The sequence below is a fragment of the Glycine soja genome, chromosome 19 (genome assembly GCF_004193775.1).
Source record: "Glycine soja cultivar W05 chromosome 19, ASM419377v2, whole genome shotgun sequence".
In the NCBI taxonomy this organism is placed as follows: domain Eukaryota; kingdom Viridiplantae; phylum Streptophyta; class Magnoliopsida; order Fabales; family Fabaceae; genus Glycine; species Glycine soja.
The window spans coordinates 42,099,566-42,123,805 of NC_041020.1; the positions used below are offsets into that span (position 1 = coordinate 42,099,566).

At 33.3% G+C, this 24,240-nt stretch overlaps 3 protein-coding genes and 1 non-coding gene across 6 annotated transcripts; 2 read left to right on the forward strand and 2 right to left on the reverse strand.

Moving 5' to 3' along the window:
* The first annotated feature begins 3,511 nt into the window (after positions 1-3,511).
* Positions 3,512-7,409, forward strand: LOC114400853 (auxin-induced protein AUX28). Its single transcript, XM_028363503.1, has 5 exons — positions 3,512-4,285; positions 5,409-5,635; positions 6,117-6,252; positions 6,695-6,762; positions 7,047-7,409. The coding sequence occupies exons 1-5, from the start codon at positions 3,996-3,998 to the stop codon at positions 7,082-7,084; spliced, it is 759 nt and encodes a 252-aa protein (XP_028219304.1). The 5' UTR covers positions 3,512-3,995; the 3' UTR covers positions 7,085-7,409.
* Positions 7,410-12,234: 4,825 nt separating this feature from the next.
* LOC114397948 (putative uridine kinase C227.14) lies at positions 12,235-17,481 on the reverse strand. Of its 3 annotated transcripts, none has more exons than XM_028360026.1 (12): positions 17,366-17,481; positions 17,156-17,277; positions 16,870-16,913; positions 16,312-16,389; positions 15,479-15,671; positions 15,009-15,039; positions 14,867-14,925; positions 14,533-14,606; positions 13,779-13,865; positions 12,745-12,806; positions 12,615-12,643; positions 12,235-12,478 (listed from the first exon to the last, which is right to left on the reverse strand). In XM_028360026.1, exons 1-12 carry the CDS (start codon positions 17,427-17,429, stop codon positions 12,392-12,394), a joined length of 930 nt encoding a protein of 309 aa, XP_028215827.1. In that variant the 5' UTR covers positions 17,430-17,481; the 3' UTR covers positions 12,235-12,391. The 3 variants fall into 3 exon arrangements, with proteins under 3 accessions (XP_028215827.1, XP_028215828.1, XP_028215829.1); XM_028360027.1 differs by having other exon boundaries at positions 17,156-17,256; positions 17,366-17,479; XM_028360028.1 differs by lacking the exon at positions 16,312-16,389.
* Positions 17,482-17,552: 71 nt separating this feature from the next.
* On the forward strand, positions 17,553-17,624 carry TRNAD-GUC. Its single transcript has one exon. It is a non-coding gene; the product is annotated as a tRNA-Asp (tRNA).
* A 706-nt stretch (positions 17,625-18,330) lies between these two features.
* Positions 18,331-24,022, reverse strand: LOC114399017 (F-box/LRR-repeat protein 17-like). The gene is made up of 11 exons (XM_028361111.1): positions 23,277-24,022; positions 22,884-22,985; positions 22,032-22,176; positions 21,721-21,905; positions 20,770-20,874; positions 20,141-20,238; positions 19,839-20,056; positions 19,682-19,748; positions 19,493-19,578; positions 19,185-19,283; positions 18,331-18,777 (listed from the first exon to the last, which is right to left on the reverse strand). Exons 1-11 carry the CDS (start codon positions 23,906-23,908, stop codon positions 18,712-18,714), a joined length of 1,803 nt encoding a protein of 600 aa, XP_028216912.1. The 5' UTR covers positions 23,909-24,022; the 3' UTR covers positions 18,331-18,711.
* Between the last annotated feature and the right edge of the window lie 218 nt (positions 24,023-24,240).

Here is a 24,240-nt window from a genome sequence, read left to right on the forward strand (position 1 = left end):
TCATAGCAAAATTATTTGAACAGAACAAAAGGAAAAATAAATCATTGGTCTATAATGAACACACTGAATGTACGATGTAATTACTCATCCCCTCCACTCCAAATTAAACGCTATATCAAAAACTAAGAATTGATATTGTATGATTTTATGAATTCATTTCAATGCTTTAATACATTCTTCTTCAAATATTAATTTTGCTAGAGTAAACTATGATTTGTATGGTAACATTATTTTCTCCAAGTAGACTTGATAGTGACCAAATCATGGGTCTATTATTCAATAGTAGGGGAATGTGAAAAACTTCATTTCCTCAATGGCAAGGGGGTAGGAGCACGAATGTTAATCAAATAAATTGATCTTTAATGCTTTTAAGATATAGAAAGTCTATTGTTATGTGCTTTTGAGAATACATTACTAGTATATATTCATTTTATTCGGGTGAAAGACCTCTAAATTTTAGAATAAGAAGTGATCCTGAGAAGGAAATGTTTTCAGAATTGTATAACTTTTTTCCTCATATACATGAAGCGTTACCCTTTTCCATATATTGTTGTGTCTCTTAATTCTGAATGGTAATAATATAAAATTTAGATAAGAAGAATAATATAGAAGGGGTTGAAAGGGTAAAAAAGGAGAGGGTGGTGTGTGACTCGAAGGGGAGAGAGTGAGTGGGGTGCCCTCCCGCGGCGCACATGGGATAGGGTTTGACACCTAGGACTGCATAAGGCCAACAAACCCACATGGCCACTTCCATCGGACCTCACAATTCTTCCTAATGAATCTTACCACATGACTCTGTGACATATATTGGCCCCACTTTCTTCCACCCTTCTCCCTATGCCCAATAAGGGGGGAGTGGGAAAAGGGAAATTCAACTAAAATCAGCTCGTACACCATTTTTGGTATTCATATTAATATATTACTTCCTAATTGATATTCCCCGTTTTAATGAAATTTCACATGTTTGACCCATGAGCTGCCATTTTCCTACATATCTAGTATTGCGGATCTGCCGTTTTAGGGGTTGTCAATTAACTTGTTTTGTTAATGATGGTGAGCTTTTAAAAAAACATTTATGATTAAATTTAGAATGAGTACATAGAATTATCAATTTATGATGACAAAAAAAGTGTTAAAGCAATATTTTACCTTTTATATAGTTAAATTTTTATGTGAATTCTTGCACTCTTTGAAATAATTAAAATAAATTTTTTATAGTTTATAAATAAAATTATAACTTTTTAATTTTAAACGTTTTTATTTATTTTTAAATATCCTCGCACACCAAGTGTTAAAATACAAATCTCTTTCAATAGTAAGTTTCTATACATATGAATCCCAATATTGAATTGAAGACTACATAAAGAGATTCAAGTTTCTTCCGCTCAAACCGAAACATGTAGATGTTTTAAATTTTAAATTTGTGCTCCTAGCCTATATAAGTTAAGAGATAAATTTGGAGACTAAATTAAAACACCTTTCTAGGTTTTTAGAGATTCAGTAATGATTTCCAAATTATACAAACATTCAAGTTTTTAAAGCAAATAATATACAAAAAATTGCACTATAACGGGAAAAAAGAGAGCAAAACCTAACAAAAAAGTTCAAACTCTTGAGTTTAATCAAATATTATTAATTGTTCACTTATGATGTGCCCTAAAACATGCATGTTTAGTACGACTAGGCCATAGCTAAATAGGTGGAGTAGAGACAGATTTGAATAAAAGGTTATAAATTCTAATAGTAACATGTTAGGTTGTACCTAATATAAAGAAAAGTTTGCCTAAGGAGATACTATAATTTTTTAAATTATAATAATTATGACCTTAAATAAATTGTTTCTACTTGATAAGTTGGTAGACTTGAGATAAGAAAATGGATTTCCTTTGAGATGATGTCTCTCAACTTGCGTGAATGAGGATCACAGTCATCCCACAAATTAAAAACCCATTGCAAATACAAGATTTGGGTGTCTCAAACTTAACCTGACTCGAATATCAACCACGATCAGAACCTTTCTAACATAATCTTGGACACAATATTTTTCAGTTTCTTTTCTCACTGTCCAGTTTGACAATCCCAGATATTGAAAGGGGAGGACAACTGGGGCAACGTGGACGTGGCCACCATGTGTGCGTGCAATTCTCAAGTAAAAATACCTCACGGATCAAACCACAAATCTTTATGTATGTATACAGTAACAACAAGCAGTTAAGTGTTCCTATCAAATAATTGCACGTCTTGATTTATATATATCTGCCTTTTTTCACTACAACTTCCATAGTGAACCACCTTTCGCACATACATAAGGGCACATCCCAACAAAAAAATTAGTTTGTCTATAAAATGCGCTGAGTACTTTTATTTGTAATTAATAACTCTAGACTAGATTAAATAACGTTTTAACTGAGCATTGCCTATTATAATTAAGAAGATAATTAACAAAGATTATCCAAGGTTTATGTAAATTATTTTTAGCATATATATGTTCCTAAATTACTTTAAAAGCATATATAGAACAGTAATTAACAACAAGGTTATTATAAAATCATTTGCAAGTTGTAATATACACCAACCGCAAACACATGCATGCCTTTCATTTTTCATTAATTAATTGTATGTTTCATTTGTTTCTGTACCACTCAACAACAATCTGAACTCCATGGTTATCTTAATAGGCAACATGCCTACTTCATAGAGAACCAACGCAATAAGTTTGACAATTACAGAGCCATAGATATAGATTGACAGACAATGAAATTAAAGGATACAGCTTATATAGTCAAGCTGAGCAAAACGTTAGAAACAAAAAATCTTCTTGTCACCAGAGATCAGGTATCGTCACTTTCAGTAATAATGTATGCTGATTTAACACGTACGATATGCGTTAATAATTACTATGGCTACTCTGATTGACAATTCTAGCCAAAGAGTGAACAACTTTCGGTTAACTCTGAAGCATTTTTTTCACAATTAATTACACTATATGAATTGACAGCATAAAAACAATTGATGTAGAAAATTATGGAGTTTAAGCTGAAGCTATGGTGTGTCTATTGCTGACTAATGGTAAAATATAGTAGAAGACTTTTTTTCAAGCATGCATCCACGTAAGAGTCCACTTGGGAAGCGAGTACTCCTAGAGTTTAGAATCTTTTTTTTAAAACGATCCTAGGTGGATCATCGCGATGTAAGACCAATTATAATTGTTGTTAAATCCAAAGATGAATAGTGCTGTCACCTCTAACGTTGATATTTGCTTAACGAAGAGCATCACCATTCAATGAACATATTTTTATTTATATATAAATTTATCAGTACATAAAAGTTGCATAAAGTACACAACTTTTTAATTTTCCTTCGGAACAAAAAAAAACATCTACAGTTACTAGCTAGTCTATGGAATAATCCATCTTGCGTGTGCATGCAATGAAGTGTATTATAACAGCTATATGCGATAATAATAATAATAATAAATACGCATGAGATGAGTGAGAAGGGAAACAGGAATGAAAGGTTGAAGAATTATTTAGAATGATAAAAGCCATGAAAACAGTGAGTTACTTACCCTCTTGTGTGTGAAATGACGAAACCCTAGGAGAAGGAGAGTAATAAAGAAAGAAATATGTGGTGTAAGCAAGCAACATGGAGTGTCCACTTCCGCTTCTTCCACTGAACAATCATAGGAAGATAGCATCACCTTGTCGTCAGCAAGGGCAGCATGCACAGAAAAGTCCAGCTCACACATTCCTCCACGTGTCACAAACCCATTTCCCTCTAAAAAGACAGGACGCACCATGCGTCCTTGTATTATACGTCCCCTTGTCCTGCCCCTGCCCCTATACCATAGAACATTAGTACCCCCACACACACCCCTCCTCTATCTTTCACTATTATTGCCACACAAATCAATTAACTGAATGCTTAGAGAGAGAAAGAGGAGAAGGAGTAGTGATAAGGTGATCATAGAGCATATTATAAGAGAGTGAAAACTAATGGAGGTTGGCCTCAAGAAGGAGAACATGGGGTTTGAGGAAACTGAGTTAAGGCTTGGACTGCCTGGAAACGGAGGCACTGAAGAAGTGCTCATCAGGAAGAGGGGTTTCTCTGAGACTGAAACTGGTCATGAAGATGAGTCTGCCACCACTGTGGATTTGATGCTTAATCTTTCTTCTAAGGAGGCCGCAACCACTGCTGCTGCTGCTGCAGATCCAACTGATAAGCACAAGACTTTGCCTAAGGAGAAGACCCTTCTGCCAGCAGATCCTGCTAAGCCTCCAGCCAAGTAAGTTACTCATTATAATAATTATATATAATTACAAATTCTCATACATTTCCATCGATGCTTTAATTTTACATTTATAATAATATTTTTTTAAGACAAACTAAAAAGGATTGGCTAAGGCAAAACATCACTAAACATCCTATTTCTGTTGACACAGCTGAAAAACTCTTTTATAATAATATAATAAATAGGTCAATGATTTAATTAATATTTTCTTAATTTTCTATAACTAGTTGTAACTTTAATGATATAATATTATATACTAATTCGTGGTATATGGTCTAGGGCTAATAAATATTCAATTATATATATATATATATATATATATATATATATATATATATATATATATATTTATATGACTCTTGGCTGTGGAAGAGATAGAAACGGTGGTGAAAAATGAAAGAGACTGAAACATAGACTTGTGATATAGAGAGGAGTGGGTATAGAGAGAGATAAAAAAAAGTACACTTTTGTGAGCTTTGTCTAAAAGAAATATTTCTATTTCTTGTATATTAATATGCAATGGAAAAATAAGATGCCCTCGACTCTCGTACAACATAAAATATGGAATCATGTAAGGGTTCATGCTAAAACCGTGTTCTACTTGCCTAGCCAGTTACGGAGAAAAGGGCAATAATTTACAATTATCTCTGAAAATTTTGATGATATGTATGGTACACCAGAGAAAAGCTACATTTCTTGTCCTAATCAGTCATGGCATAATTTCTTCTTCCGCTGATTCATATAGGTAGTGATGTAAAACACAGTATGGGTTCTTAAAGGTAAAACTGCACTAGTAAATATAAACAATTAAGTCATATTTAAAGAATATATAAAAGGAGGGTTGGACTTGGATTAGCATAAAATAGAAACAAAAACTTTTACGTGCTTAATTAATCTTTATTTTTATGCAAACTTATATGGCTCTCAGCCACCACCAATTATATAATTTTCTCTGATAACTAATCAACTAATACTTCAAAGTCACCTAAAACGTACGTTCTTCTATATATAATCAATTAACTTATTTTAACTTCGTTATATGATTACCATATATGTTCATGATGCGTATTAATTGATCATAATATATAAAGTGATATTGATGAGTTGAAATGTGTAGGACGCAGGTGGTGGGTTGGCCACCTGTGCGGTCCTTCCGGAAGAACATGTTGGCTGTGCAAAAGAGCGTTGGAGAAGAGAGCGAGAAGAACAGCAGCCCTAATGCAAGCTTTGTCAAAGTTAGCATGGATGGAGCACCTTACCTTCGCAAAGTGGACTTGAAGATGTACAAGAGTTACCGAGAGCTCTCTGATTCTTTAGGCAAAATGTTCAGCTCCTTCACCTTTGGTAATTAATTAATTAAACACAATCTTCTTTTTTTCAATTATAATTAAGCCCTTGTCTTTACAAAATGTTCAATTTGTTAAAAAAGGAAACCAATTAAGTCTTGCATGAATGTAGTAAATTAGAAGCTTATTTATTTGATTAATGAATCATATTGATTATTAATTAATGCTTTATTTGTTTTTTTAATAAGCAAAAGTGATGATATATATTATACACAAAGGGTAAGCAACCTATTTACAAGTATTGAAAACTGAAAATACTATCTCCATACCTTGGTTACAAAATATTAACATAACAACAATATAAATATTAAGTAACCAAGGAATCCAAAAAGAGAAAGTTCACCTCCCTGCAAGTCACTGTAATACTACTAGTGACAATCCTACCCAATCACCAAAAAAACATAAATAATGCCTTACCCTCCCACATGTTGTTCCCAAAATATTAATGCTTTATTTGTTGTTGATGTATGCAATGCAAGGCAATTGTGAATCCCAAGGAATGAAGGATTTCATGAATGAGAGCAAGCTGAATGATCTCTTGAACAGCTCTGATTATGTCCCAACCTATGAGGACAAGGATGGTGACTGGATGCTTGTCGGTGATGTCCCATGGGAGTAAGTCTTTCAACTCTACTCTACATCACTCAAAATCAATTTGGCCACGATAATTGAACTTTGCAATATGGGGGAAGACTTTAACACATGCTTAACAAAGTTTACGTAGAAAATTATATAATTTCTTGGAATTAAAAAGATGTTTCGTATAATCTTTTAGCATTTGTCGTCTACATATCAAAAGAAATTCCTCCTTATATCATGCTATGCCAATTTATATCATCATGATTATTCATGCACCAAAAATATTTGAAATAAAAAGCTTACACAATAATAAACCTTATGAATATTAACTGAGTTTGAACCTTCTATAAAACCAGCGCTTATTAAACGTTTCGATTAATATAATAAGGACCATTCTAACTGCAACCATTCTAACTGCAACTCGTATATAGCACAGGCTTGTAGTATAACATGAATTTTCTTCATATATGTCAACCAGGATGTTTGTTGAATCATGCAAGCGTTTACGCATCATGAAAGGAAAGGAGGCTATTGGTCTTGGTCTTGGTAAGTATATCAAGTCTTTAAATTACTATTTGCAAGAACGAATTACTTATTACATCATTTATAAACCTTCTATATGTATTTTCAGTAATTCACTCATGAAAGTGAATTCTGATGTTCCTAGAAAAATTATTAGGTAGTTGAACATTATTAATTATGGTCTCAAATCGAATATTATTAATTTTTTTATAAATTAGAAAACTTGCATACGTGTCATCAAATCTAATAATTTCTCCTTATTTAGAGATATATTCTAAGAAAAACTTGTTTTAATTTTATTATTTCAGCACCAAGAGCCATGGCAAAATGCAAGAACAGGAGCTAGACTAGTCGCACAATTCATGACCTGCCCCATCCTTTGTAATTGTGGTGCCCAGTTGGCTTAGTAACTAAAGTAAGGATAAGCTGCAGCAGACACGGATGGACATTGCAGGGTGTTGAATTATAGTTAATTTGTGTATCATTATGGTTTGTTATAATATTTCAAACAAAACAATGAGATGCATGTCTAATTAAGTACTAATTATGAACAGGAACATAATGACTCTCAATCATGTTGTTAGACTTGGCTTTCTTATATATCTTTGCTTGTTCTGTGTGAGTGCTTGCTTAATAATAATTTTAAGATGTGTTTGTCTGTTGTAGTTGTAGCGACATGTTATCATGCTTTACATTTAAAATTGTCTTGTAAAGGTTTTCCTTATCATTATGAGATTCCTTGGTATTAATCATTTTTCATATAATAACAAAATTGTATTTATTACATTTACGTTAGTTTTTGTTGTGATCATCAAGAGCCGAATATATAGTACTGGAAATGTTCCCTGAACATGGTGGATGGGAAACAAGAACATGTGCGTGTTCATGGAGCATTTATGCATGCCCATTGAAATAGGTTCTTCAATTTATTATTATATTCCTTCCTAGATATCGCTGTCTAATTTTCCAAATATATATACAGAGGTGTGTTGGCCAAACTTAATTTTATAGATTTTATCAACAAAAAAAATTATAGATTGACGATAGGGGAAAATATTAGTGCAAAAGCAGTAGTACTATACGCGTAAATATGACACCTCATTTAACTTTTTGGTGGCATTACAATGGATTTTAATTTGATTATAGCTAGCTAGTACGTACTGGGGGTTTTGAATTCCAATTTTATGATTGGTTTTTTTTTTATTGATAATCCATTCGAAATATTAGTGAAAGCCACCGTGAGAGTTCTAGCCCTTATATATCCTTAACAAAATAAAATTAAAATTTGACAGAAAACTCGACGTATTAAATAAGAAAACTCAGATAAATCTTTCGCATTAAAACTGATGGAAAATTATAAAATTATTTATTTTGTTATTATGAATTTATTCTTTACACGTCTTAAATATAAGACTAATTCCTAAACAAGTTACTGAAAGTTTTCTAGCCAAGCACGTATACTTTTTTATGGCTTAAACCCTTAATATTATACTTTTCAACAATATATCAAGTTTAAATTTATTCAACATGCACTCAGTATAATATATAGCACTTCATGATTGACTTGAGAAAATTATTCTTAAATGCACATATTTTCCTTCAGAGATATGACTCACTTCTAATGTATGTGTCATGTCACATTAATTAATTAAAAGATATAATTAATGAGTCAAATGTCACAAAATAAGTGCCTCCTTAGATGTCAAATTGTTGCTTTCAGTTTCCGTGAAATTATTGGAAGCATATGTTTCCAATTTCTTTTAAAAACATTTGTGATACCTACATGTGCTTGGATTGGAACTATATTGGAGCTTCCTCATCCATGAGATCTTAATTATTCAATTCCCTTACAAGTTGGTAAGCTAGTTGGTGAAGGAAAATTGATGGTTTCTCTATTTCCATTTTTTTCCCTCCCTCTAACTCTATTTTTTTTTTTTGCGGTGATTGATCAAACTAACACGCAAGAAGCGATTATGACCATTATTAGTTATCACATATGGTTGGGAAGCTAACACTGTCGAGTGGTCGATCTCCACTGGAGCACTTGAGAGGTAGAGTTGCAGATCGAAGCCAAGTTGGTTTCGGCACCTTTCAATCAGTGCGATTAGATTTGTCTCTAAACTGCAAAAATACGCATAAACGAAGTGTATAAATAAGTTTATGAACAAAATACTAATACCAGAGGTGAAGGACGCAACTTTCATTTCCTATTCTCAAGTTAGTAATGTCTTATAATTTCTTCATCAATAATAAAGAAAATGTACTGGAAATTAGAACTAGCTAGCGTTTTCAGGATCTGAAGTTGAAATCCTTACTGACTTCTGGTTACATTTTGCAGACCTAATTAGGTTCCATGGATAAAGGAGGAGAGTTTAGATTAGATTTTTTTTTCATAACTATATATGTATATTAAGTACTTCATATATTGTCGTCTGTTATTTGAAATTAAAATTTAATTACATACCATTGTAACTATGGATACGTTTGGAAATCCGTTTGGAAGGCCGTGAAATGGACGTTTCGTCAACTGATCTTCCCACTTCGTTCACCGAACGGCGTTGAAGTTGTCTTGTAATGCATGCTGTAACAAATGGAATGGGAAAACAAACCTGCACTATATTGATCAACATTGCTATTTCATTTCTAAATATATAAGTAAATTAATTAAGGATGATTGAACAGAATTCTAATTATTTACTAAATACCATATGAGTATTTCTCTTCATAAATCTCTTATTCTTTGCATTATCGACATATTAGTTTAATAACTTCTTTTAAAATGATCCAAAATAAATAAATAAAAACATTTAAATGAAACAATTGTAAAAATAAAAATTACAAATAAAAAGTTTAGTGATAAAGTAAGATGAAATATGAAATATAATAGAATATAGTGTTTAATTAAATTCATAATATATATGAAAAAAAATAAAATAATACAAATATTTAACTATATAATTTTGATATTAATACATTTTCATATAAAAATTGTATCTTTGATACAAATATTTTTTTCCATGGTATAGTTAATAATCTTTTTATATGCAAAATTTTCATTTTCATATAATGCAAGTATTTATCGTGTAAGTTAATACTAATAAATAGTATATTCAACATTATTCTTTAGCATCTTCCTAAATTACCAAAAAAAATAAAAAGACCCTGGTCTCGAACAAAACTAAATATATCTTCAAAATGTTAAGTTAAAAAAATGAAGCAATGATCATCTATCTTTTAATATGAAAACTTACGATTTTTTATAGCAACGCATGTTAGTAACTTGGAACATCTCCATGGATGCAATTTAAACAACTCATTTTAGGTTTTTATTTCTTGCTAATTAGTTCCCATAATGCCACATCATATTTAAATAATTCATACATATTTTATTTCAATGGTATAACTTTAAGCAATCCTTAATCATTATATGATAAAAAATATTTTTTAAAAATCTTAAGCAATCAAAGGTTAATTTTAAGCAACCCAACAAGACATATAAATATCCTCCAATGGTATGGTAAAAAAAATTAAGTAACGATATCTTAAAATAAATAACTTGTTAAGCAATAAATAATAGAGATGCTCTTAAAGTGATTTATTTATCATTCTGTTTGGCACAAGGAAGAAAAATAAGGTGGGTGAAAATAGGAAAAAAGAGAAATGGAGAAAAAGGAAATAAAGAAAAAAAATAGTGTAGATTTTTGTTGTTTGATTTGAGAGAAATAAAAGTGAAATGTAATGAAAAATAATGAAATTTCTTCTCGCCTTTCTTGATTTACTATAGAAAGAGAGGAGAGCAAGAGTTTAGAGATAATAAGACTATATTACTTCTATCATACTAGCTCACATAATCGATTTCCTAGATATGACCAGGATAAATTGATTCTCCTTCATGGAAATCAATTTTCAACGACTTGAATCACAACATAATGTAGAATAAAATTAATTATTATTAATGTTTGAATTCGCGTCTATAATTCTTGTCTTGCTTATTTTCACGTCAATTTTAAACAAACGTCTTGAATGTTGCTTTTTTGTCAAACATGATAAAAGAGTATTATATACATAATAAAATCTTTTCCAAACATACACTATATCATTGAGTTAAAGAATCAATTATCAAATGCAAGATGAAAGATTATTTTGGATAATTACATTATAATTCTCTCTCTCTCCTCACCTTTCCCAATTTCAGTCCCATTTTTCTCCTTGTTGGTGTGGAAACTTTTTTATATGAGGTCCACCAACTTTAAATTTATTTCCCTCATGTTTCCTCCTTACCAAACAACTTCAATTTCAAACATCTCTTTTTTCTGTAGGATGAGCCTAAAGAGGCCCTAATATAATCTTAAACTGAAATAAATAATTTAATGATTATATAGGATGGAGTTAGATATTATCCTTTTAATATTATTTTGTTTTCTTTTGAATTCTCTAAACGTAGACGATGACATTTGTTTAGTTATTATTAACAGTTAAGTTATAAAATTGTATCCCTCATTCATTATCATTATAAATGAGAATATCTATCTTCTTTTTTTCTAGTAGCCAATTTTTGTCTTCTTCCTTAGCTTTTTTTGTAATGATAGCATGATGAAGATCAAGCTTCGAATGACCAAATCGGACCGTTCCGGAAATCAATTTCGTGAATCTCTATTGATGAAACTCTAGAAATTCGAAAAGGAAAAGATGTGAAGAACTACACCACCATCTAGATTGATAAGTTGGAGGGAGGAGGATTCACAAAGGATTTGCAATCTTTTATAAGAATCAAAGATCCCAATAAACAACTAAAAGAAGCTCCAAAGCGAATGCTTAATCCCATGACCTTTTCTAGACCTCTTTAAGCTTTAAAAATCCTTCAATATAGCTTGAAGCCTTCTCCCGGTGCCCCCTCCTAGACCTCTATCATAGAAATAGCATAGCAATAGCTTCTTATCGTATCCTATCAATCTCCTACTATTTCCCCTCTACCAAATAAAACATATATCTTCATTGTATAACATTATTTGACCTAAAATAATTTAGTAGATGCTTACATCAAGAAGGGTAGTTCTTAATTTAATATACAATTATTTAAGAAATAAAATAAGTTTTATGTAACGAGTCAAATTTTATAATGAAGATATTATTAGTTTTATATAAAAATAAAAGCTTCCAGTTTAAGTATAGCATAGCGTATTTATAAAATAAGAAGTGTTTGTGTCAGTCTTCGAAATAGAAATTGTGTTAAAATAATGCAAAATAAAAGTTAACATTCTTTCTCAAAGTTTTTTTTTTTAATGTTATATTTTTAGTTGAAAGGACAGAAAACGAGATCAGTGGCTCTCGAACCCCCGACACACCCAAAATCTGAAGTAGCAGTGGCTCTCATGTCTTGTAGTTGTATGTACTTGGGCCCACTGCCAAAATATCTGCACTTACACTAAAGCTGTGGCCTGTGGATAATTTTTAGGATTTGAGCTGTTAAAAAATTAAATTTACGGCAGAGGAAAATAAAAAATAAAAAATGCACTAAAAATCTGTTGTATAATAACAACAATAATTTCAGTTTGTTGTACTCTGAAAAATCACAAGGACAATTCATTTATTACGGACATCCTTTTCAGGTTATAATACTCTCCTTGGGCTTGACTTGGCACAAACCGATTCCTCAGAAATCAATTGACTTTATTATTATATCAGCATTTTTCTTGGACTTCATTATAAGTTCTGCATTAAGCCTGTCGTTGTTCTCTATCTGCATCATGAAATTTAGTGTTGCATGCAAGTGTGTTACTCAATACCAACAAAATAGATCAAATATATATAGTCAACACTCGACTGGGCATAGATAATCAGAAAAGCAAACATCACAATTTAAAATATAAGTTTACCCGCTGTTTAGCAATGTCTGGAGGCTTGCCTATAGATGCAGAAGGAAGCGAAAATCACAAGTAAATTCAATATGCCTTCTCTACGGAGGAAGCTGATATAACATATTATGGAAAAGTACTTAGAAAATACCAGTTGAAATATGCCTCTTTAAAACTCGCTGCATTGCTTTGTCAATGTCAATATCAATAAACCTAGAACAAAACAGGGACAAACAAATTAGAAAAACTGGTATCCTTGACAATTCTCTTTTAAGTTGCAAAAGCAGAAATTGCTATCAGATTAGGTTGCATCTTTCATGATAGATATAAAGCCATTTTCTACGGATCATGAAATTGCCCAAGCAATTGTCATTCCACAACATTGACCAATAGACCCAGTCGTATAGGTTATGTAGGTCTGAAACAAAATGCAAGTTATGACCTGTTTTTAGTACCACCTATTAGCAAGAAAGATAGACAGCATAAGCCAGTGATGGGGACTAGAAGTAGTTACTCTGAGATTTAAATGAACTCTTTCAATAATGGTGCACTAGAAAGGCTACTAATAGCCATGTCAAAACATTATACTCAGCTATGTGAGAATATAATTGATTCCAAACAAAACTGTAGATTTCTGTATTCAGCATGGGACTAAAGACATGGACATGTATTTGGTAAACAGTACATACTGTAGAATGAGAAAAAGGAAGCAAACATACGGGTATAATAAAATCATTGTTTTCTTAGCAGAATGAATACACTCTCATGGTTAAAATTTATTTACAATTTAACCAGTGAAAGACTAGGCTAAATATTGGATTATAGAAAGGAAAAAAAATTGAGATAACAGCTCGGAGTGAATCAATAGCCCTAGTATTTCTATCCATTGGCACATCTATCTACTTAGGGTTCAAAAACCAAATACCTATTTAATAACAATAATGGCATGCGCATGAAACAAGCACAAGCTAATCTAAGCTGAATGTTTAGTTCAGCTGAATATATAGTTCAGTAAACATACGATTGTCTTTCATAAGAATAATTTTCACAGAAGAATTTTCAAGCAGAGTGTCACAGGCTCAAGGCTGAATTTTCATAACAGAATTAACATACAACTTTCAAAACTTTCAAGGCCAACGGAAAAATATATGAAGAAACATGTGCCTTGATAAAATCAATACTTGCCATTTCTCGTCAAACAAAGACGATATCTCCTTCCATACCCCATCTTCCAAGAGCAAATAGTTACCTTCTACAATAACAACCTTGTGCCTACACAAAGGAAGAAAACAAAGGAATCTGTCCATGCAGCAGTATATATCTACAAAACCAAAATAAGCTGGCAATGTAACAAGAAGCAACAATTTGGAAAATCAATTACCCTGATTTGTAAAAAGACAAAGATAACTGGAGATAAGCAAAAAAATAAGAATAGAAGTGTTACAGGAAAAATTCACAAGATATTATTGCCTATTGACATTAATTTTACAGAATTTCTCAATAACAAAATGAACAACAAAACTAATGACTACCTGGGGCTTAAACGCTAGAGCTGTTACATGTATATAACTACCATAAAATTCAATTATAGTTAGTACATTTACTCAACAGAAAATTCTTTAACGTGTAGATTTTCAATGTGATCACCTGGATTTCAGCTTACCTCTTGATGCAGCTTATTAGTACTACTATAGATTGGCCTCAAAAAATTTAAAACAGTGGATTACATGACAAATTCAAATATAGACACAAGCATATTATAATGGTGGAGAATTTGAATTTCATTGCCCCTAGCTTGACCTCATGATGACAATGTCTCTGTTTTTATATTTTGAATCATATTTCATCATTTACTTTTGTTCAATATATATCATAATTTGTGTCAGAAATTAATAAAATGCTGATGAGTGGACCACATCTTAAATGTTAAGATACTCACTGAAGGTTCACAAAGATATCATCTTCAACTGGGTCCCCAACACCATGGTCAAATGATGGTACATAAACTGATCCCTGAAGAATTTGTTTCACCAAAATGCAACAGAACAAAGCAGATAAGAACTCCATCATGTCAGTGCACAGATGCTTACTGTTCTTTCTGTGCATCCCAGCTTTCACACAGAATTTTCCCATAAACATAATGCATATAATTTGAGAGAGAAAAAGTCAAGGCAATAAACCAATTCTAAAGTTTCCACTTTTCCAAGCCATGCTGAATAATATTAATAATAACAACAACAACATTAAATCTTAAAAAATTTAATAAACCTTACATGCATTCTCAGATTCTTGAGACATTGAAGTAGTCGCAATGGATTGAATGTCCAGGGAGCTGATATACAAATTTGAAAGTCAATGGGTTTTTTAAGAAATACAATGTCTGAAATTGATGAGTAATAAAAAGGGGTTCCTTACCTCCCCTTCTGGCATGTGCTTCCTCGGGATTCTATTATCAAAAACATCGGTTAGAATATCAGAATTATAATTCCTCATGCTATCGACAATAAATATGGATTTTAGTTCATGAGTATTTATACAGTGTACTCAATGTAGTTAACTAAATAGAATTTTTATTTTTATTTTTTGCACAGGACATAACTTATGTTCTAATCTCCCAATGATCTGAATGTAGCCTCATTTAAATCTCAAAGGAAAGATCTATAAAATAAATATCATGAGATGTTCATACCCCAATCATTTGAATACTTTGTCACATAGAAAATGACAGCAGATCACCCACCAACTGTACTTTCAAGTACATTTAATTTGATGGATTGCTCTAACTTATCACTCTAGATCACCACTAAGAATAATGAAAAGAAATAAACTCGGTATAAAATTTCATTTGGATAACAAAAAATGGTGAGCAACTGAAGGACACTAACCTCCATTTCGTCTAGTTCAGATCGGTAAAGATGAAAACCATCCATGGGAACCACAATAGCAACATCTGGAAGTTGAACCTGAGAGTCAAAGGAAGAAGCTTTCTCTGGCCAAAGTTTGTTTATACGTCTGGCTACTTCATGTGCTAGAGTGCTTTTTCCAGCACCAGGAGGACCAGCCAGCCCAACTAAAAGCCTGTGCAGTATCATAGAAATCATGATTTCCATGAATATAAATGGAATATCACACAAAAGGCCAGTAGAATTTTTTGACATTTGATGATATCTTCTGCTTCACCAACCTCCCAAAAAAAGAGGAGCGAGATCTAACTACTTTACTAGTCCAAGTTCTTCATACAATAATTGGCATAGTACAGGAGCCATACATTTGATTGAAGATAACTTCAGATGTTTTTCAGATTAAAAATCTAGTCCAAAATTGCAAGAAAAAGATCATCAAAATAGCAGTTTTGCCCCACCTCACTGAAGCTTTCATAACAACAGAATTTTGTTAGTCACTATATTATAAAGCAAAAATGAGAAAATTCCTGTCATGATAACTGGATAAAGGTTCAGTAATAAATCATAGTTTAATTAAGGCAATGCCATAATACTTCAGGATCATACAGTGGATGGGGCTGACAATAAACAACCACCATCAATGCATTTGGCATATAAGACACAAAATTGGTGGAGTGTGAACATTTAATGGCTCGATAATACATGCATGGTGATGGAAATACATCATTCCACAAAGGCAAACTTCATCTGTATAATTGCAGCAATACTCAGATCAAACTTTATTTGTTTTTGTAATTCCACAAACAATAACTTACTTGTGATTAGGATTTGATGACACTGAGACCAAAGGCAGAATACGTGTAACCAATGCATCATATAACTCATCAACACGACTGCAAAGTGCAAGCAACAGATGTAACTATATCAACTCAGCTAAGACAATCTATTCGTATTCTACCACAAAAAACTTTGTAGACAAATTTCAATGCTATTTTCATCTTTGCATGCTGCTTTTTCAGGTTCACCTATTTCTTTTTTTCCCCGAGGAATCAACTGCTCCATAAGTTTCAATGATAGCAGCTAAACATGCTTTTGAATAACTATGGTTCTTTGTGGACAAGAAAAGAAAGACACAGATTCAGTGTCTATCATTATCACGTAAGGAAAGTTGCATTCTATATTGAGTTCTTACTACATTTCCCATAAGACGATTAGCAAATCTAGGCTATGAATAATAGGTTCGCTGCACCATACTCCACAAACAAAATTGACATTTATATCATATCTTCATTTTGAATTTGCAAGTGAAGGAAAGAAAAAAGTATGTATGAAGATTAAAACACTTGAAAGTTATAACACGAAAGACGGTATACCTTCCCTCTACAACGTGAATTTGTTCCTTTTCAGCAGATAACACCTGGCAGAGCGAAAAACGGTACCAAACAGAATTAACAACGCATGCAGCGCTCACACTAATTAAAACTTGTGTGCCTTTGGAATTTCAAACATGCAAATGAAATATTGTATCAAAATAACATGAAAATTCGATTTGATAAATCATCAATTCACATTTTCAAATCTTTTGTGTATTGTATTTGAGGTTTTTTCTATTATGCAATCGAATCATAGTTTCAAAAAAGAAAAATCTGAATCATGAACCTTAAAGAAAGAACTCTTCCTGGTTCGAGCAAGTGACAGCTGCACGAACTTGCTAGGCCGCGCAATGGACAGTGAACTCGGTTTCCGATCGCGAGCCTCATCTACTCTCAGCAACAAAGGTTCTGTGTGAAGCGAAATTGAAGGGAATGTTGTAGCAGAAGAAATTCCATTGGCAAATTGTTCAGAATCATATAAGGATTACAAGCAGACCTGTCGAACCACGTGTCTGATTCCAGTATCCTCTTGCCGTCGTTGAAGAGAATGTCGCTTCCATTTACTCGATTTCAAACGCCTTCGCCTTCAACCATGTCAACAACAACACTGCCTCACGCTTTTCACATACATACTTGATTTTATTAATGGTTAAATAGGTTTAGTTTGAAATAAGTATCATTAAGTCGTTGTAGTATAGTGGTAAGTATTCCCGCCTGTCACGCGGGTGACCCGGGTTCGATCCCCGGCAACGGCGAATTTTTTTCTTCTTTCTTCTTTTAGCTTAATAGTGCTAGTTGCGCGTTCAATGCATCACAACGGGAAATTATATAATTTTATTTTAGTCATCAACACTAGTAAATAACTCTTTAGGTTTTATAATATGAAATTATTTTCATTTTGCTTTTTTGAAATTTTTACTTGTTCCTTCAAAATAATTAATCCCTTTTAATCTCAAAACAAGTTTTAAATCATTTTGAATATCAGGAACTAAATTTAAAAAAATTATATAAAGAATTTACAATTTTATAAAAACAAATAACATCGTGAATTAAAGTAAAAAATAAAAAGAAAAAATAATAATAAATTAAAAATAGCCCGAATATGATAAGGATAATTTGAGATGGTACAAAAAAGGATTTAAATTTGAACCATCATTTGATACTTCACGACTGTTTCCAAATCGAACATTATCTGCAAGGTTTGTTTAAGCGTTTCTGATCAACGTATGAAGCATAATCTTTGTCAAAACAAACTCAAGCAACTATTTTGCTTGTGATGGGCATCAAAGCTACTGAGGATGGGAATCCGAACATGCTATACGAATTCCAGGCTGAAAAAATTATATATATTACATCTGCATATTGAATTCCAGCCTGATTGATTATAGGAAGTTGGCCATGCAAAAAATACAAGACCGATTAATGCGGCTATATTGAGACTACTTGTAGACACCCGATCAATAGCTTCCTTTCAGGGTGAAAATATATCAAATTTATTGAAAAAAATGAGGTAGCAAACCGAAAATTTTCATAGAACGGAATGACAGACTACTGAGCAGACTATAATTCGCATTCTATGTTCATGGGCGCCAATTCAAGAACCTAACTTGAACATTTATGACTTGTTTAGTGCCTAGTGGAGTTTTAAATACTAGACATTGCATACGCTAAAGCCATTCTCAAAAGGGAGTACATTAATACAAATATGCAATGATCAATTATCTCCCCTAATCTTATGACAGCTGCAGTTGACATCAGGAGAGAAAGACACAAGATCTAAGACCCATTTTACTCATCCATATCCTTTGTCTTTCTTCTCACTGAATGATACTACAAATCCACTCAATCAACAACCACGTTACAAAGCCGTCTCTTCTTTCTCCTTCCCTTCTTCTCATCCTCAGGCGACTGCACATTGAAACAAAATTGTGTAAATTATGTAAAAAGAAAAAAATTATAAGCTGAGGTTCAAGTCCAAATAAAATCCTCTTATGCAATAGTACAAAGCATAGCACAAGTTAAGGAATCTATGCAAGTTTTGAATCCCCTTCCAACTTATATGGGAAAGGAACGACACACCGATTCACTTTGTAGAACATGGTCATATGATAACATTGTTGCACAAAATTAAAATTTGGATGAAATTATTTAAGATGCCAGAAAGCCACTTGCCACGGTGCAGCATCAGACTGCATGCGTGGTATGGAGATAGCTTCCTAGCTCCTACTAACATGCTTTCAACTTTTTGTTTCCTAAGCAGAACAAAATCGCACCAAATTATCCCAAAACATGATCTGTTATTTCTTTTAGCTTACCTCAGTATTAACTAAATGAGGTACCCGAACCCTTTTGGAGCCATCAGGTAAACGCTTACAAGGTGAAGGGTTTTCCATATCAGTAAAAGCATTGCAAACCTGCAAACAAATCACAACCAAGCATGGAAAGGTACATCAGACGTTAGAACATGTTTTATTCATTAACTACTGCAAATTTTTTTTCAAGTATTTGATAAGCCATTTTAATAGCTTATAAGCTACTTTGACAAGTAACAACTGAAGATTCCATCTCAAAAGGCATATAGAATTACAAAATTAGGAAGAAAATATCTGAACTGGTTTGTTACCTGACTTTGGATAGCCCCAATTAACATGTCCTGACAACCAGATGCATACACATTTTCTAGACTGGGGCACTGAAGCAACAGTCTCTCTGTACAAAAAAAGGGGGGAAAGATCAATCATTAAGGAAATCCGTAATGTTGCATCAAATTTTTGGCTGATAATGACAATAGAGCATGGTGTAAAATGACTACCTGGATGCAAATTTCTACAAGAATTTAGATTAAGATCATTGAGTTGTGGGCAGTTTAAATACAAGGCCTGCATGTTAATTCAAAAAAAGAAATTCCAAATATTAGAAGCATGAGCAAAAACATGCTCAACAAACTTGTTTAGTCAAATAAAACTTACATCCAAGCCTGAGCATCCCCACAAACTAAGTTTCTTTAAACAACTATGTTTGATTATTAGCTTTTGGTTTGTAAGGTGTAGATTAGTAGCAAATGTTTTCTGTAATTTGCGGTTACTTTCATCAGCAGTTGGATGGTGGGAATTAGGTTCACATATGGTCATGCCACAGTCCATAAGTTCAAGATGTGGCAATTGAGCCGTAGCAAATTGAATGCCACCTGAAATGTGAGAGACAATTGATTAGAAGGTAGAAATTAAACCAAATGAAAGTTGGTGAAGCAATTAAATAAAACAGTTATTACTTGAAGTCACATTGGGGCAAAGAGCGAGAAGGAGCCTTGTCAATGTTTCAGAGAACACATTGCAAATCATGCTAATGCCACTGTCACTGATGCTGGATCTGTGACATTAGTTAAACCGTTAAACATAGTAACACACTTCATGAAACAGGTAACACATTCACACACTCGATCTGGATCTTCTCCAATCAACAATCTCACTGGCCCTCACCAACCAAATTTCAGTCATTCATAGCATGATCAATTTATTTGCATCTAATGGTTCACAGCTATTGATCAATTTATTTTGCAATTGGTCAATCAATCAAAAGATTGATCATTGTTTGACCAATTTATAGATTAACATTGATCTTTATTAACAACAACCAATCTAACAACTAATTGACCAATGGTTGTGGACTATTAGATACAACGAACCACTGTGATTTGACTAAAGATGGAGTTGACCGGAGAGGATCCACTAACCCGCTCTTGAACTATGTGTTACTATCATGGGTTTTCCACTTCTTTTTAGCGTTTACTGTATCAAGTTGCTACAGAACCTTAATTGTTTCCACTTTCCATTTTCTAGGCATATGCACATCAGAACTCCTATAGAACATGGAAGGTAACTAGAATAGAAACACGCATACCCACTGAGATCAAGCAATTCCAGATTTAGATAGCTTGAGGCAATTGCAGCAACAGATGCATCGGTAACTTCGGATCCAAGAACAAGTGAAAGCATTCGCAGCCCCCTAATAATGGAAACAACAAAATTTTGTCAAGCTTATCATTAAGGCGGATGTTGCAGCAGTTAAAAATCAAATATAACCTATTATGTATAGATACTCTACTGCTATCTGATATGGCAATACTTGCAAAAATATATAAGATACAGTACATGTATAATACAAATTTACTATAAAATTCATAAAACATAATAAATATATAACTGTTAATTCTGAAAATCCAAATTAAGAATTATAAATCACAAAATCATAGTCTCCTTTGGCATTACTAAAAATTAAATAAAATTATAAATCCTTGTGATTACAAGGAAGTATTAACTCCTTACCTTCCTTGAGATCATTCATAAAGAAAAGAGTTTTCATTTTGGGTTCATCAAGGGACAGTACTTCTATATTTCTATATTATACATCTTTTTACGTCTTACATATAGCAATATTAGAATTTCATAAAATAAAAAGAAATTAAAGCTTGAATCCCTTGCTGATATCAACGAAGTATTCAAAAGTATTAATATCTATGTTGGATACTGAATTACTGATACAGATAAATGAAGCAAATGAAATATTGGTGCTGCATGGAATATAACAAAAAATCAAACAAGGAAGACAATTTCTCATGTAAATGAAAATACCATCGGGTGCTTAAGGAACTTGTTAGGATAACAAAATTAAAGTATTTAATAAAAAAATATCTATTATATTTATAATGAAAAAATCATGTCAACAACAACATATGAAATAAATCTGTGTTCACTCACTCAGTCTGTGCATATATAGGGGTATGTCTAGTACAAACTTGAGGTGAGGTAATATTGACCGGTATTATGGATTATAGTAGAGATTTAGACAAACCTTAACTGAGCAGCAGTAAGAGCAAGCACAGCAGCATGAGAAAGATGCATTGAAGATATATGTATGTTTTTCAACCTCGGGCAACTTCTTCCCAAACCTTCAACCATGGTTGTAAGATCAGTACTGTCACTTTCTTGGTGAGCAAACTCCAATGAAACCTCTCTCAACTGAGGACAATTAAAGACCTACCATTTCAGAGTATCTGTTAGTAACCAGAGTTCACTCTGAAAAACAAGATCAAAGGGATATATCAAATTAAGAAATTGATCACATCACACAAGATAATAAAAAATGATAGAAAAGTTAATCACCATTTTAGACAGAGAGTATAAATCAGACAGCCAAAGGGTAGAAAGACTAGACGAACAAAGAACAAAACCTCCAAGGTTAGAACAACCTTCCATCTTGAGGCTTTTGAGGCTCTTTTTATCAGCAACAAATCGAGCAAATTCACCCCTGCATTGTTAATGTTGCAGAATAGACAAAATTAATCAGCAAAAAGTGGCATCCTCTAGTTAAGCTTACAAGCTACTACAAATTGTTTATGGCTTGGTGGTGGCCAAAGTTATCAATTCTAAGAAAAATGAAATTTATAACTTTTTCGACAACAAAAAATTGATTTTGAAGTACGAGGCTCGTAAAATATATCCATACTTGCGCATCCATGTTTACACTTCAAAGTCAATTTTATTTCACCATCTAATCAAAATTAAATCTTCTAACTTATTTTCAAAATATCATTCTCAAGTACATGTTAACCTCAGTTTTTTTATTTTATTTCTTTCAATGTCATTTCTCTAGATCTACCAAAATCTATAACGAAAGAACCTAAACATGACTTGCAAACATAAACTTTCATAATCAATCCACTAATACCAAATTAGCAAGTATTAAATACAATCATCAACTTCAATAAATATCTCAAAATCTGACATTCCAAACCCTAATTAGAAACAATTATATAAAGTAGAACAAAGATACTTAAATATATAAACACAAAAGTTGTACGAAAATTCAAGTTATATATCATTTTGTGTCACTGAATAAAACCACAATCATTTGTTCAAATTTTTCCTTACACAAATTGCAAACTCGAGAGCTCAACCTTTCCAATGAGAAACGAAAGTAAATAAATAAAGAAAGGGAAAGAACATGAGTAATACCCGCTGATCCGATTAACTGCAGGATCAGAGACCGAGATCTCCAAGAATGCCAAATTAGGGCACGAGAACGCAATACAAGCCAGTATCGTGGAATCCACATCACTGCAACATCAACAAACATGACTTACAGTTACAATTTCAATTTTAACACAAATACTTTATCCTTTAGTTCATTCTAAGCACGATCTTCTTTTCATTGGTTCGTTGTTGAAATTATAGCATCGTGTGTTTCGGATTTGCCCTTTTCTTCATCCATCAATCAAATCACATCTTACGAATTGCAAAGATCTTGCATAGTGGTGCAGGTTTAAAGGTTTGCATGTTTTAAATTACACCTTTCGATCTCATTTTTTTCAATTTAAGTTAAAGATGAAGAAAAAATTGACCACAGACCTTTCCATTTTAAGAGAGAGTGTCACGATCCCCGGACACTTCTGCAAAATTGACGACACAAAACCCACCTGAGCCCACGCCGGAACCCTAATCCTTAACTCCTCCGCCGCTCTCCACAAACTCCTTGTCATCTCCCTCCAACCTCTGCTCACCATCGCCGCCGTTAACAGCCCCGCCGGCGGCAGCCTCCTCAACACTTCCCATAGAAGATTCCCCGGCAAACCAGACGAATCCAGATCATCCTCTACAGACCACACATCGGCGGGCTCCGACGGATCGAGCCTGCCGGCTTCGTCCTCGTCGAAGGAGAGAGCGCGGCGGAGGTGAGACAGCGGGCGGCGGGAGGCGGAGCCGGAGGAAGGAGCGGAAACGGCGGAGAAAGAGGAGTGGGAAGGGGTGGCGGAAGAAGCGGAGGTGGGAGTGGGGGCGGTCTTGCCGGTGCAGTCATGGCCCTTCTTAGGGAGGCCGCAGCGGCCGCAGTTGTAGCTGCCGCGCTTTTTGCCGCTACGCTTAGCGTCGGAAGAGACGGTGGGAGCGATGTGGGGCTCCGGGTGAAAATGTTGCATAGTGTGATTTGTGAATTGTGAAGTGTGGGAGTTTGGTTTGGTGAATGAAGACGGCAAAGGAAGCATTGGAGAAAATAAAATAAAGACGTTAGCGCGGGAGAGTTCGCGCCTTTTTGCTTTTGTTTCCCTCTTCTAATGTTTTAGCTTTTAAGTTGAAAAATGGTTGGGTGGTTTTTATTTTTATTTTAAAAGCCAAATCTATTGGGATAAAATGTTTAGGTCGTAAACTCCTTCTCATGCCAAGCTTGAAATTGGGCAACCAAGGATTGAAGCCTCTAGCCACCGTAGCTTCTTAGAGACTGCTCGCGGGCTGTAAGTTGCTTGTGGTGGAGTTCTCATCAACGGCAATGGCTTCTGGGTTTGAGGTTTTATGCACAACTAGGAACTTGCAATGTTCC

Bases quoted from the DNA above. Each gene is read 5' to 3' on its own strand.
- LOC114399017 (XM_028361111.1), bottom strand. From the start codon at position 23,908: ATGCTTCCTTTGCCGTCTTCATTCACCAAACCAAACTCCCACACTTCA. The intron at 21,906-22,031 runs GTGATTAACTTT...CTGAAATGGTAG, and splicing joins TATACTCTCTGTCTAAAATG to GTCTTTAATTGTCCTCAGTT. The intron at 19,284-19,492 runs GTAACAAACCAG...ATTTGTTTGCAG, and splicing joins TTGGGGCTATCCAAAGTCAG to GTTTGCAATGCTTTTACTGA.
- LOC114400853 (XM_028363503.1), top strand. From the start codon at position 3,996: ATGGAGGTTGGCCTCAAGAAGGAGAACATGGGGTTTGAGGAAACTGAG. The intron at 5,636-6,116 runs GTAATTAATTAA...ATGCAATGCAAG, and splicing joins GTTCAGCTCCTTCACCTTTG to GCAATTGTGAATCCCAAGGA. The intron at 6,763-7,046 runs GTAAGTATATCA...TTATTATTTCAG, and splicing joins GGCTATTGGTCTTGGTCTTG to CACCAAGAGCCATGGCAAAA.
- LOC114397948 (XM_028360026.1), bottom strand. From the start codon at position 17,429: ATGGAAGCGACATTCTCTTCAACGACGGCAAGAGGATACTGGAATCAG. The intron at 15,672-16,311 runs GTAAGTTATTGT...GATACTGCACAG, and splicing joins TCATCAAATCCTAATCACAA to GCTTTTAGTTGGGCTGGCTG. The intron at 14,607-14,866 runs GTAAGGTTTATT...CAAATTCTTCAG, and splicing joins TCAAGAATCTGAGAATGCAT to GGATCAGTTTATGTACCATC.